Source organism: Leguminivora glycinivorella, chromosome 6 (assembly GCF_023078275.1).
Source record: "Leguminivora glycinivorella isolate SPB_JAAS2020 chromosome 6, LegGlyc_1.1, whole genome shotgun sequence".
In the NCBI taxonomy this organism is placed as follows: Eukaryota; Metazoa; Arthropoda; class Insecta; order Lepidoptera; family Tortricidae; genus Leguminivora; species Leguminivora glycinivorella.
Window position 1 is genome coordinate 718098 of NC_062976.1, and position 15639 is coordinate 733736.

Consider the following 15639-nt stretch of genomic DNA (forward strand, 5'->3'; position numbering starts at 1 on the left):
CACTATAAAATCTGTTAGATACCTACACTATGATTCCGTAGTTTCGTGTTTAATTCAATGTAACTTCGCACTTTTAAAATTTTCACATTGAGGACTTAAACGAATGCTGTTCACAATTGTTTTTAAAGTCAACATCATCACTTATTTATTCTTTAAAATTGGTATGAATCGCACTTTTTGCCAGTCGATGCCTGGATTGATTATTCTGTAACTTTCTCGGTAGTCGGTAGATTGATATCACCTAGATTTGGATACACTTTTTTGCCGGCGCCCGGAGTATCAGTGGTTGTTCCAGCACGTTCTGGATTCTTCCAGACTCACATTTCTTGGATTTCGACGTGTATTTTTACCAGAGCGGCGCTTAGATTCTCAAAGGTTGTCCCAGCACTTTCCGGATGCTTCTAGAACCCTTCTAAACTTATATCTCCTGGATTTGGACGCTCATTTTTGCCAGCGCGACGTCTAAATTCTTCTTATTATTTTGGAATCTTCTGAATTCTTCTAAAATTCTTCTAGACTGAGATCTCCTGGATTTGGACGCGCTTTTTTGCCGGCGCGGCGCCCGGACGCTCCTTCAGTTCGGTTTCGCTGCTACGCTGTTGGAATTTAAACATATGTTAGTAACACATAATTGGAAGAGATAATTTGGAAGATCTTTGGAGATAATTTGGAAGATCTTCGGAGATAATTTGGAAATCTGGAGATCGCGGGTTCAAACCCTGGCACCAATGGTATCAATGACTTATTCGGGATTTAAGTGCGAAATATCATTTGATATTTGCCAGTCGCCTTTCGGTGAAGGAAAACATCGTGAGGAAACCGGACTAATTCTAATAAGGCCTAGTTACCCATCGGGTTGGAAGGTCAGATGGCAGACGCTTTCATAATCTTGGGATTAGTTGTCAAAGCGGACCCCAGGCTCCGGAATGAGCCGCGGATAATGCCGGGATAACGCAAGGAGGATTATGATGAATTTAGAAGATCTCACATTTGATCGCACACAAGCTAGGTTTAGCTTTGTAAGTAGGTATCTATCAATAATTGAAAATATTAGAGTTGTATTGTATCCCAAAAAAATTTTGGGGTATTTTATTCATTTTCTTAGGAGGCAGATTTTCTACTTTTAGACAACCCTTGGGATTTTTTTTTGTTACCGCCTGCCAGGTTGTTACAGTCGAATCATTTCCCATTGAATTTTGGTCTAGGTCTGGGTAAACTTAGGTAACCTCCTTTCAGCCTATCCATGTATTGTACCCTCAGGTCTTGGTCGTATTACAAAACCTACCGTAAAAAATAATAGTTCGCTTAATCTGTATAAATATAGGCACTTTAAAATCTTGTGTAGGTAAGGCTAGGAATCTAACTGCAAGGCAGAGTCAGAAATTTTTAAAATTCTTGTTGCAAGGATTGGTTCATGTATATTCTTTGCAATAGTTTGCCATTTAGAAAATTGTTTCATGTGAAGACCCAAATAATATAGACCGTCAACCAAATCTTGTCACTAGAAAAAGGCGGCAAATTTGAAAAATCGCGGGCTAGCAACACTAGTTTTGAAAATTGGTGGAAGTTCGCGTGTCATTTGTATCTTATCTGTGGAAATCTCCGTCCTACCAAAAAGAGAAATAACTAGCACATATCCGTCCCTTTTTAATACATTATCTAATTTGTAAGGAAGGAAAGGCGAGCCCTTGGAAAAAAAATATCTGTGGCTGTTCGACGTACATTGCTGGTTTTTGTACGTTTCATAGGGATACCATACTTTAGTTTGATGTACATTGCTCCTGCCAAAATTTGGTTGACAGGCTATAGTTATAAAATAATATTCCACGACGTCAGACAGGCCATAAATCCGAGCCATTCAATAAAGGTTTTATTACATGCAGCGATAAAACTATTGACATGTTTGGCACACATTCAATGTTGCCAACTGTGTGTGGAATGACTTATTTGTCTTGTACGCATGGATGTCATCAGAGCAGAGTCATGCTGTGGCATAAATTAGGACTTTGTCAGCGAACATTTAAAATGGCGTGTATCAAGCATATTCTAATTTTATGAAAGTCTAGATTCCGGGTTCTGTAAGTGGTTTCTGTGGGCCATTTCACCATAGTGTCAATATTTCCTTGTTGATAAACAGGTCACTGCCGGGCAACAATTGTCACGTTGTGAAATATGCCACTGATTTTAACATTGAGGGACCGGATTCCTGACGGATCGGAATCACAATTTCGTCATTTAGTAATAATCATACATACCTGCATACATACATACATACATAGTATATTGTACATAATTATAAAACAAAGTTGGCTTCCCGCTGTCCATCTGTCTGTCTGTGGTATACCTAAGCTTATTATGCTTAGATATTTAAAACTAAGCACATTTTGGACCCACGGCTATCAAATCGTTTTGATGCGGGGTTTTTTTAACAAATGCGAGTAGGTAGGTGACCGAGCTTTGCTCGCAGTTAGAAAACTCAAAAAATCGCGTTTCCCTGAACCTAAGACTTAAGTTAGATCAATTTTTCACACTTGAAAACCCCTCACATAACAAACAGCGAAATCGTTAGAGCGGTTTCCGTGATCACAGATAAATATAGGTACTAGATTATTGAACAGAGTTGCCAGCTAAATGACATTACTTTTAGGGTGCTCTTCCTCGGGGACGGAACGGTGGGGTCACTGTTGAGGGACCCTGTGGCTGCGCGGCTGCTACAGCTTCCTATAAACAAAAAAACCCCTTAGGGACCGTCCCCACTCAAGAGACGCATGTCCTGAGGCGCGGAACGGACGTCCGCGCCACGCCGCCTGAATGTAATTTAAAAAACGTCTCCTCAGTACATTTTGTATAGGAAAGACGTAAGACGCGCCCCCAGGCGCGCCAAGAGACGTCTCTTGCGCGTCCCTTGCGCGTCCTTCCTGTACAAAATGTACTGAGGAGACGTTTTTTAAATTACATTCAGGCGGCGTGGCGCGGTCGTCCGTTCCGCGCCTCAGGGCGTGCGTCTCTTAGGTACAACTTAGGTACTGTAAGAGTGTAGGTAGGTAGATTTCCTTGAAAATTTCTCTGCCACTAAACGATATTTAAAAAACCGGCCAAGAGCGTGTCGGGCCACGCTCAGTGTAGGGTTCCGTAGTTTTCCGTATTTTTCTCAAAAACTACTGAACCTATCAAGTTCAAACAATTTTCCTAGAAAGTCTTTATAAAGTTCTACTTTTGTGATTTTTTTCATATTTTTTAAACATATGGTTCAAAAGTTAGAGGGGGGGGACGCACTTTTTTTTCCTTTAGGAGCGATTATTTCCGAAAATATTAATATTATCAAAAAACGATCTTAGTAAACCCTTATTCATTTTTAAATACCTATCCAACAATATATCACACGTTGGGGTTGGAATGAAAAAAATATCAGCCCCCACTTTACATGTAGGGGGTACCCTAATAAAACATTTTTTTCCATTTTTTATTTTTGCACTTTGTTGGCGTGATTGATATACATATTGGTACCAAATTTCAGCTTTCTAGTGCTGACGGTTACTGAGATTATCCGCGGACGGACGGACGGACGGACAGACAGACATGGCGAAACTATAAGGGTTCCTAGTTGACTACGGAACCCTAAAAAGGGTTAAGTATAAGAATGTTAATAAAAATAATTATAAATGATACTGGCCAGAAATGTCCGTACCATTTATTTCCTGGCATAACGCGCTCACAGCCTCACAGTCGAGCAGCTCGGAACGTAATTATTGAAACCGCGTTATGCCATTTATTGAGGTTTCGTAATTACAAATATATTTTCGACATTCGGTGCCAAAAGGGTCCTTTTGCTTCATATACAAAAAGGACGATTTTTTAAACCCCGACGCAAAAACGAGTCTGTCTGTTTGTCTGCCTGTGTGTCTGTCTGTGGCATCGAGCTTACGAACGGATGAACTGATTTAAATTTAGTTATTTTATGTTTGAAAGCTGAGTTAGTCGGGAGTGTTATTAGACATGTTTCATGAAAATCGGTCCACTATGTGGGGTTTTTTTTTCAAAATTTTAATTTTGTGGTTAGGTTATTAATGTAGTTTCCACAGGAGATCGGATATGTCGATCGGTATTGAATACGGTTGTAGCATGTTCTTCAACCCCCACACTTGTACGTGGACGCTTCTATTGCGGAATACACTCTCATCATGACGACCGGTCTGGCGCAGTCGGTAGTGACCCTGCTTGCTGCGCCGCGGTCCCGGGTTCGAATACCGGTAAGGGCATTTATTTGTGTGATGAGCGCAAATATTTGTTCTTGAGTCATGGATGTTTTCTATGTATATAAGTATTTATATATTATATATATCGATGTCTGAGTACCCACAACACAAGCCTTCTTGAGCTTACCGTGGGGCTCAGTCAATCTGTGTAAGAATGTCCTACAATATTTTAATATTTATCATTTCCATGTCTGCGTACACGTGAACGACCATGTGAGTCGTGTTATCACGCACGCACACAACGACAACCGTATATGCTCAATTGCTCCACGAGGTAACCACTGCTACACGCCCGCTGAAGGCGTGTTCGCTCTCTAGTATTATTATGCTCTGTAGGCCTAGCACATGATGGCCGCGGGAGTATGTCGCCGCGAGATAGATGACACGTCTTTGTCTAACTGTATTAATGACATAAGGACAGGTAGTCTATCTCGCGGCGACATACTCTCGCGGCCATCATGTGCTAGGCCTGCTGAGGTAATTTCAGACGAAAATGTCTTTCTGTACTTGAAGCAAAAGCACAGATTATTAATAAGTTACTGACGTAACAGATCCTTCACGGCCCAGCCACGACATTGGTCTAAGCGCGACAGCGGTGAGCGGCAGCCATACGTGCGAATGAAAAGTCCCATCGCTGTGTCTCGCTCCAATGTATGGCCGCCGCTCACCGCTGTCGCGCTTAGACCAATGTTGTGGCTGAGCCGTCACTCGCCCGGAAAATGACAAATACCTACACTTTATTTAACTAATACTAATAAGTTACTACGTAAAACTAAGAAGAGTAGTAGGTACGTGCCACGCGACTACACAGGCGGGCGCGGGGCGCCCCTCTGCCACTTGTTCATTCGAATGAACGGCTAGCGTGTAGGTACTTAACGCGCGACCGCGAGCGAGTGACGTAGGCCTAGAAAAATCCTAGCCAAGGTGAAAATCATTGACGATCCGTGGCGATCGAATCGCAGACTGGTTCTGTAGCGCTACTACAGAAGAGCGATAGGGACAGCTAGCTACGAAACGCTTCAAAAGCGTAAGAAATTGCGACGCGAGGACTCTTCTGAGCAGGAAAGTCGTATGCGTCAGTGTTGCTGAATAATACATTTATAACATAGCTTGTCAGTTGCTCTTAACAATGTTTTTTGTTTGGTATTACCACTATTAATTGAAATAAACCGCCACCGCATTGTATTTTGAAGTAAATACAATAATTGGTGGTTTATTTTAAAATGTTTTAAATAATACAATTATTGTTATGGAGCCCTGTTCAAACTGATTTACCTAGTTGTCCTAGATAAATATAAAATTATAGGATACCCATTTAAGTATAACTATAACTTGTAGTTTGGTAACAGACATAGGTAAACCTACACACAGATGAACAGTAAAAGCAATAATCACTCGTACCTATAGATATTGTTGTAAACAAGTAGAAAAATAAATATTTAATTCCAAATCTTAATTTCATTTAAATCCAAATATTTAAAAAAAAGTTTTGTTCAGTGTTCGTTTTTGCTCCCTTGTTATGTGACAATCCATAATAAACAGTGATCGGTTTTTTGGATTCGACATGGGGTGAACGACCTCAATCATTATGTTAGTATGGATATGCCCCGGGAATCCGGGCTTAATGTTGTTAGAAAAGGCAAAAAAATAAATGTATTTGCACTTATACGATAACCTGTGACCTAATATTATGGTAACATAAATTATACAGCTAGTACTATTTATTTATGCAATCCTTAGAAGCAAATAATTAGAACTGAAATCCAAAGAAAATAATGAAATGTCAATGTCAAGATTTTGAAGTATTTTTTCCATCATGAATATCATGATAGATGTAAGGTAATACTTTGTGGAGGTTCTAATATATTTTGCTTAATAGAGTGTAGAGATTAGGAAAAGAATAGAAGTTTTTGTCTCAACTGGTTGCCATGTAAGAGTAAAAAGTTCCTTAGAGATAATTTCGTGGTATCAATATTAACTTTTCTACTTGATATCCCGCGAGGGTGAATCCAAAAAACCGATCACTGATAATAAATGACAATCGTTGACGCTAGACGCCTGTATAAACGCAGTCTGGCTCTGTCGTGTCAATACGGAAGAGCTGTAGAGATAGCTAGCTGCGATGGCGATAGTATCGTAAACGTTTATGCACTTGGTTACGCACAGTCAGCGTCAAAAGCAATATCTTGCGTCCAGTAACACTTTTCTTAATATACATACAGACGCAGTGCGAAAAGGGTTTCCTTCGTATTATTAACCCCCGACGCAAAAACGACGGGGTGTTATAAGTTCGACGTGTCTGTCTGTCTGTTTGTTTGTATCTGTGTGTGTCTGTCTGTGGCATCGTAGATCCCGAACGGATGAACCGATTTAATTTTTTTTGTCTGAAAGCTGAATTAGTCGGAAGTGTTCTTAGCCATGTTTCATGAAAATCGGTCTACTATGTCGCGGTTGGGGTTTTTTTTTAAATTTAATTTTGTGGTTAGGTTATTCTGGAAACGTTCGTATTTATCATGCTAGTTCCGTTAATGTCAGTACATCTTGTACTGAGACTGACTGAAATAGCATGACACATTCGTACGTTTCCATAACAGTGCCGTCGCCGAAAGGCATTTCTGCGATGCGAAACGAAAACGAAACGCCGCGAAAGGTAGTCTGGCTCTGTCGCGGCAATACGCACGAGCGATAGAGATAGATATCTACGAGCGTTTCGTTTCGTGAGCGTTTCGTGAGCATTTGTGCCATTCGGGTACGTACCCTGTACAGATACATTCGGACAGAAATGTCAAAGTTTAATAATTATTTTCATTTAAAAGCGGTTGCAGAAAGGTAGTTACTTCTGGAGTGTTTTTTGATCCACTGCTTTTGATGCTGGCTGTACCCTAAAATACCTAAGCATTATGTAAATCTCAGAGTAAACCATAAACTAATCCACCAAACTGCAGTTTTACTTGTATTCTCAATTAATGAGGAGGCACACTCAAAGGATATGACAGATGGCGCCACCTTATTAGTCCATTGCACACAAAGAATTTCAAACGTGAGAGTGAGAAGATATGTTTTTTCTCTCTATCACATATGAATGACAGTGACGTACCTAGGCACTTCCACAGGCGCCGCCTGGCGTGATACCTATAATGTCAGTGTGCCTTCATTGATATCCTTCCTACTTTCAGTCTTCAATCATCATGACACCTCCAATATCAACAAGCCAAGAACCCCCGTCAAGTTCGGAACTCAAACAAAAACCCTTGAAAACACTCCATTCCGTAGTTAGCAGAGCCTTCTACCGTGAGTTATAAGTGTTCGAGTTTTAAATGATTCGTGAATTCCATTAGACTTATATTGACCGGGATATAGACCGTGATTACCTTTTTGATTTTTATTGAGGTCCCGATATTGCGACGCAGTTGCAAAAAGGTAATCACGGTTTATATATACTGGTCAATATACTAGTCTATATATGGTGTACGATTACTACAATAAATTGAAATAGTAGGCACATTATGATACAAGTGTGATAGGTTTCATATGACGTTCTTCAACACAACTGAGGAAAAAAACGAGTTTCATATCATTTCGGTATTATTGCAAAGAACCGTAAATTAAAATTCAAAATCTGATACGCTGCACGCCGACTCACGGATTAATTGTGAAGGCTCCGTCTTCCAAATTATTATTATCGACTAGTTTCTATCGCAACTCTATCGAATTATCATCCATTATGGCAAGTACCATAATAATCGTTGACATCACCATTCCCCATGATGAGAATCTCGTGAAAGCCGAGGACAAGTCCAGTGAGTACCTAGACTTGGCTCACGAGATAACCGCCATGTGGGATATTGGTTCGACGATCATTGTTCCGATAGCCGTTTCCGATAGCAGCGAAGAGTCTCGACCAACATCTTAAGAGTCTCTCGCTAGGTGGCTGGATCAAGGGTCAGATGCAGAAGGCGGTGATCTTGGACACGGCGCGGATAGTCCGACGGTTCCTCTCTCTGCAGCCCTAACCACCGGCAGCTTGGGCCCTGTTCCGCTGCTAGCGACACCCTAGGTTAGGTTTTTTATAATGTATATATATTTTGTATGTTTTTTGTAAGTGGTTTTGTATTTTTTTCTTTTTTAATCATATTATATAAAAAAACCTAACTTTAAGAAGGAAAATAAATAAATTTTAATCATACGAAAACACGCATGTGTTCTTGACTTATGACCTTAAAAACGGTTCAATAAGATCTATGTTTCGAGACAATGTGTTGAAACCCGTGGTAGTTTAGTCACAGTATAATAAAGAGTACTATCGTACAGTATGGCCACTCCCGCTCCCCGCTGAAAGTGCCGCCCACCCCCTCTCGGTTACCTGACAGTTACCGCCTGTCAAAAACGCGAACAGTCGACCTGTCATATCTCACTCATACAAGCATAGTACGCGTTCACCTACACGAGCTTAGACTGTGTGCTCGGAACGCGCCTCTTTCATATATTTAATCGCCAGTGTCCGAGGTGTGGTTTAGTTGTGCCCCGACCCAGGACGTTGCGGTTTGTCCCCATCGATCGTTTCCGATGACTACGGAGAGACAGCAGGAAAACTTATTATAAATCATCTAGAGAGAGCTAGGTTAAATTTTACATTTTGGCACTTTCCCTACAACTAACTTCGAAAATCTCTTTTATGCCTCAGAGTAAAATATTTAAATATCAACCTTTTTGTAATAGTGCATTACGATGCAACTGCGGAAAAGAGGAAGGTCGAAACGAGTGGCGGGCAGTTTTAAATCGACACGAGTTAAGAATTTCCTCTTCGCACGTTACGTTTTTAGTCCATAGAGTCGATTGAAGTAAAAAATCTACTTCTCGCACAACTGCGATAAAATAGCACCATGGTATGTACTGAACAATATATTTTACTAAAGTTTATCTTCTATGAAACTCCCCTTTTGCATGCTATCCGTACAATACGTATCTTTTATAAGCCCCTCGGTTTTCGGGCCTTTTGAAGTTCGGTTTAACGATACATCCAACGTTTGATGGTTGTTGGGCGTTTATCAATGTCTTTTACGTTTTAAATTTCATGTCGCAATAATGATGATGTTTGTGAGTATGTGGTTTTTATTAAGGTTTGTTTTGAGACCGTTGAATAATATGAATACAGAGAGGTATTTTGATGTTGATTAAAGAAAAGGTGCCTGAGCGAGTCAAATATACCTACTGTAGGTCACAATAGCACAGCCAATATTCCCGTAGTAAAACTAAGGCGATTGAGAATTCAATTCAATTCAATTCAATTCAATTTATTGTTCGAATGTGAGTGGTTATAAATGATGATAGGGTAAGTATTTTGTAACATCACAATCTGCCAGAATTTGGCGTACAATACTCTTGACTCTCGATATGCATGTCATTAAACCATTAAAAAATGAAAGTAGATATCGCAATGTCAGATTTGAAATACATAATAAGAAAATAAAAATTGTAAAGAACATAGTAATGATAGGTAAATGTCATGCATACAGAAAAGTGGCTCGTATAGAATTTTCATAATGTCAAAAAAAGTAATTACAATAGGATACAATAATAATAATAAAAAAAATATTACATATTAGTGGATACAAAGTGTTCACCAACTGAGTAGAACATTATTTGTAAACACCACTTAAATAATTTGGTTTTGAAACCTTGACAATCTATGGATTTTAAATCATTTGGCAAGTGGTTAAAGATTTTGACAGACATGAAAAGAATCGATTTTTCAAAATGAACTGAGTTGTGGACTGGATAACTGATATTGAGTCCATGGAATTTAGATGTTGACCTAGGGTTAGATTTCATGATTTTATATTGACTGATATGAGTTTTCACAAAAAGACATGTTTCATAAATGTATAATGTTGGTAACGGAAGAATTTTTAATTTTTTGAACAACGGTCTACATGAATCCATTGTTTTGGCACCGCAGATTGCTCTAACGCATTTTTTTTGTAGGAGGAACGCTTCTTGGGCATATGTTGAGTTACCCCACAAAATCAGCCCGTAACGAAGGTTGGACATAATGTGACCATGGAACGCCAGGAGGGCAGATTCTTGGGACACCACCTGTGATATTCTACGCAGAGCAAACACAAATCTGTTCAGCTTATCGACCAGATATTCAATATGCGCTCGCCAGTCACAATGGCAATCCAGCATTACCCCGAGAAATTTTATAGTTTCGACGCTTTCAATGGCTTCCTGATTATGTTTGATTATTAGGTTTTTAGCGTTACTCTGGGGAGCGTAGAATTCCATGTATTTGGTTTTACTTATGTTGGCTTTCAGTTTGTTTCTCAACAACCAGGTGTTAATATTATTAAACACTACATTTGCCTCTAATTGGTAAGTTACGGTGTCGTTACCAGGAATAATGACGGAGCAGTCGTCAGCAAAGAGAAGGACCTTGTTATGTGTGACATTGGGGAGGTCATTAATGTAAACTAGGAATAATAACGGCCCAAGTATGCTCCCCTGCGGTACTCCCATGTTAACATTTGACTGGCTGGACAATGTTTTAGATAGGGATTTGGTCTTCGGACAGTATGACGTAATTTCAGTTCTTTGTGTCCTATCTGTCAAGTACGTCCGTAGCCAGTCATTGCAGTTCCCTCGTATGCCGTAGTGGTAGAGTTTATTTAATAGTATACTATGCGAGACGCAATCGAAAGCCTTGGACATATCCATGAAGATCGTTGTTATTGGTGTCCTATTATCTCTAGATATAGTAAGATCCTTAATTAACTCATATATAGCCAAAGTAGTAGATTTTTGTCGTCTAAATCCAAATTGATTATTATTCAAAATTTCATGTCTGTCAAGGAAGTGAAGCAATCGTCTGTATAGAACCTTTTCGTATACTTTAGACAGTATTGGTATAATGGCAATAGGTCTATAATTATCACAAATTTCCTTATCCCCTTTTTTAAGTAAAGGTTTAATAACACTATGCTTTAGCCGATCTGGGAAAACGCCCTCAATCATTGATAAATTTACAACATGACTCAAAGGTCCTGCAAGTGTATTAATATTATTTTTGATTAATAGCGTGGAAAGGTCATCATATCCGGCCGATTTAGTGTTTCTAAGGGATTTTATGATTTTAATTATTTCAACATAGTCAGTCGGGTTTAAGTATATCGAGGAACAGTTAGAACTACCTAATGTTTTCATTAACTCCGTGTCACGAGTAGAGTTGTCGTTAGTAGGATCCCTAGATTGTGTAAAGAAGTTATTAAAAGTATTGGCGATATCCTCACCCTTTGTAATAACATTTCCATTTATGTTGATTCGATCAATCGTTTGTTTTGGAAATGATTTGCCAGTGTTTTCGTTTATAATATTCCATGTAGCTGTGACTACGATTGAGGGAAGGCATGGATAAATTCGCTCACATCCAGCAGGCCTCCGTGGCGCAGTTGGGAGTGCGATGGCCCCGGCAAGGTCGCAGGTTCGAGTCCTGCCGGAGGTGTGAATTTTTCAATTATTCCTTTAATTTAAAAATATATAAAACTATATACTTACATAAACAAAGAATATAGGATATTACACAGACTGACTGAGTCCCATGGTAAGCTCAAGAAAGCTTGTATTGTGGGTATTCAGACAAAGATATATATAATACTAGCTTCTCCCCGCGGCTACGCTCGCGTTAGAAAGAGACAAAAAGTAGCCTATGTCACTCTCTATCTTTTCAACTATCTCCACTTAAAAAATCACGGCAATTCGTCGCTCCGTTTTGCCGTGAAGGACGGACAAACAAACAGACACACACTTTCCCATTTATAATATGAGTATGGATTCAAATAGTTACATACATATAGAAAACATATATGACTCCGGAACTCCGTGCTCATCACATAGATCCTTAAAAATCGATTTGTCAGCAACGTAGCATCTGTTCTAACTAATATTTCACTAAATATATTGAGTCACCCGTTGACCACGAATGCTGTAAAGTGTTCGAAACGTCGGGATGAATCATAAATTCATTATACGCGATATAATCCGTTTCCATAGTTTTATTTCATGACTATCGCGGTAACCGAAGACAATATTAAATATATTGTATTTCGTGTACAGCAAACATTTGATATTTAGTATTTTCCTAAGAAAAAAGTAATTACAAAGATTACCTTCTGTTCCCAAAATGACGTTGATGGAAGCGGTAGTGCTAATGATGTTGTAAATGAGGCGTTAAAACATAGTCAGGTATTCCTCAGAGATATAGTCATGTTTATTTTAAGAAAAGAAAGCAAAATTTATTTAAAAGTAAGGTTTTGGAGTGTATGTATAGTCAAGAACGCAGCTGTGAATACAAAGTGCCAAAACTATGTATACAGAACTTTATTGCCTGTACATTAAGGTGTGTATTTTTGGCACCTGGTATATCACAGCTGTGTTGTTAACAGTACATACTGGCTCGGTCGGTAGTGACCCTGCCTGCTGAGCCGCGGTCCCAGGTTCGAATCCCGGTAAGGGCATTTATTTGTGTGATGAGCACAGATATTTGTTCCTGAGTCATGGATGTTTTCTATGTATATAAGTATGTATTTATCTATTTAAGTATGTATATCGTCGCTTAGCACCCATAGTACAAGCTTTGCTTAGTTTGGGGCTAAGTTGATCTGTGTAAGGTGTCCCCCTAATATTTATATTTTTTTTATATACACAAACATAAAATATTGAGATAGTGCCAGTGCAGTTTCAAAGGGGGCATGTTGGATCTAATTCCGCCGCATGTTTGGGGTCATAACCCCCATGTGATGGTTAATTTTTCTCTAAATAGTACCAGTGCTCGACAGATTCAATCTTAAGGTATCTGCAGTGTAGTACAGTTTTTATTGTGTGTTTGTGTAAAGTCGTATCAGGAAAAACACAAAGATCGTACTGTGGTGGTGCTTAACTTTGCCAATCGACGTTGTTTGGAGTTGAACTTTTACTTACTTACGGGTCCTCGCGAATGTTACCGCAGCTTGTTCGCCCGTTAAAGACGTGGTTAGTTGGTTACGGAAGTGTTTAAGGTTTTATCAAACTTTGGTACATACAAAGAGGATCGGGTGTAATAATAATAATAAAGCCGTTTATTTCCATGCATAAAGGCAAACAAACAAATACTTCAAAATAATCCGGTCTACATGACCCCGCTTAGGGTCTAGGCCTCCGCCATTGGTTTCCATAATTTTCTGTCCCGCGCTTTTCGGATCGGGTGTACCTACAGAGAATTACTGTCAAAGTCTTCTTATTCTCGTGTCGAGGATTTTAGATTGTGCCCCCATTGGGTGCACATTTTTGGAATTAGGTGCACATGTTAAGATTACTTTGACTGACTTATTTATTTTCTTTTTGTAAAGACGATCCTTATCGAGAGACACTATTATTTTTATATTTATTATGTATTTTTTGCCGAACATGATGAGAAGATAAACATAATTTTAACATGTAGCAAAATTTATAGTGTATTTTTTATCATGAAATAAAGAAATCTAAATCTATTTTAAAGGCTCCGCACTCGGTTAGGCCTTTTGTCTCAACGATATTTTAAAATATTTATTCCTTTACTTCACAAAACTCAGACTGAACATTAATATTGTGCGAACAAATTATACCAGAATTGCGTTATCCATAAAGATAAGTAGAATAATGAATTGAAAGCTGACATTTAACATTTCACAACATTATTAACTAAAGTAAATATATAAACGAGGGTACAAAGTATGACAGCACGAAATGTGACGGAAGCGGAGACGGGTTGATAAATGGCCGCCATCTTAATTTCGTAGATGTTTGCTTGTTTGCGGCTGCATTTATTGCCAACATACAGATAATCTTAATTGGTATTAGACAAACTGGCTTGAACTCATATTTTTTATTTATTTATTTTCTTATCTGTGTATTTGTGTAATGATTAAGGCTTCTCTCCGAATTTATAGTTTATTCGTATTTTAGCAAAAAACAATAACAGTTTTTGACTAAAAGTAGAACGTAAAAGCTAGAGCTGTATAGTTTTCTGGACATATAACAAACCTTTCGTTCATGACAAACCGTTAAAACAGAAGTAAATATTGTAGTGTAAGTAGGTATATGAGTTTTTATTTAGTTTCACAAAAATTAGGTGTCCTAATTATGCCCTCATTTATTTTATTTTATTAGAATGAGAATATTGTAGATAATCACAGAAGAATAGGCTAGTTTCCTACTAGTCAAATCAACTTCTTTTTAAGAACTGTCAAAACGATTTTGCTAATATGGAATTACTATGAAATACTGAGGAGTGACGTCACGGTCAATTCATTTACTTTATATCTTTCTCTTTGACTTATTAAATATAAATTATGTTTAAATACAACTATTGTCCATATTATTTTTCTTCTAATTATGTGGTGCTTAATTTCGTGCACTTCATAAAATATTTTATTTTAAGTTTAAGAAACTAGCCTAAAGCTATGCTATTTCTTAATTACATTATCCAACATGAACTACAAAAACATTCAGAGGCCAGCATTCGTAACAAGGACGATCCTAGTCATCCTAGAGATAACTTAAAACGGTCAGCAGTAAACCTACGAAGGGCACCCTATAAAATACCTTCTTAGTCATGCCCCAAAAGTTACCACTCACGATGATACGGAAAAAGCATTTTTCCGAACGGATTTTTCTTCATAAAACGCTAACTTGTGAAATATTAACTAAGTAATTTTTCATTTTAAACGATTCTCGCACAAAAGAGCACGTTAGGTCTTTCAGAGCGTCGCTTTAGGTTTTTCACTCGGTTTGAAAAGCTGTTTTGTAGGTGATTGTTATCGGCGTTTTTATCAGTCATTATGGCCGCGGTGAAGTAAATTTTAACGTAGGTGTTGGTATTTTAAATGTTTTTTTCTAAATTATGGTATATATAAAAAATGGCGTGGGACCTTACCTACTTACGAGGTATGTGAAATGTTTTGCAAAAGACATAATAATTATTACCATGAAAAGTTAGGTAAAATATTTTTAGAAACAATTGTTTTATTTTTACACATATTTTACGACATGTAAAACGACAATAATTTATAAAGAACGGGTATTGTTTATGCTATTGCTAAATTTATAGTTTTTGTATTTTTACGGAAATTCCTTTAAAAAAATAATTGGTATACATGTGACTTTAAATAGAGGTACATTTTCATTATTTTCTTTGATCTCTTATTTTCTTTTCATTTGAATTTTAGAAAATACCAAAATTATTTAACCACACAACTCCATAATCCTTACAAAACACGACCGGTATTTCCAAGATTTCCGTGAATTCCGAACCAACGACGCTTCAAATTTGATCACAAAATGAAAGACAAACATTCCATCTTCTGTAAAT

At 38.1% G+C, this 15639-nt stretch overlaps 1 protein-coding gene across 1 annotated transcript in view; it reads right to left on the reverse strand.

Moving 5' to 3' along the window:
• Window positions 1-263: 263 nt before the first annotated feature.
• Window positions 264-15639, reverse strand: part of LOC125226802 (neuroligin-1-like) — a 434243-nt gene continuing 418867 nt past the window's right edge. The window contains 2 exon segments of the mRNA XM_048130906.1: window positions 264-596; window positions 2642-2721. Coding sequence (XP_047986863.1) covers window positions 513-596; window positions 2642-2721 — 164 coding nt within the window. The 3' untranslated portion in view covers window positions 264-512.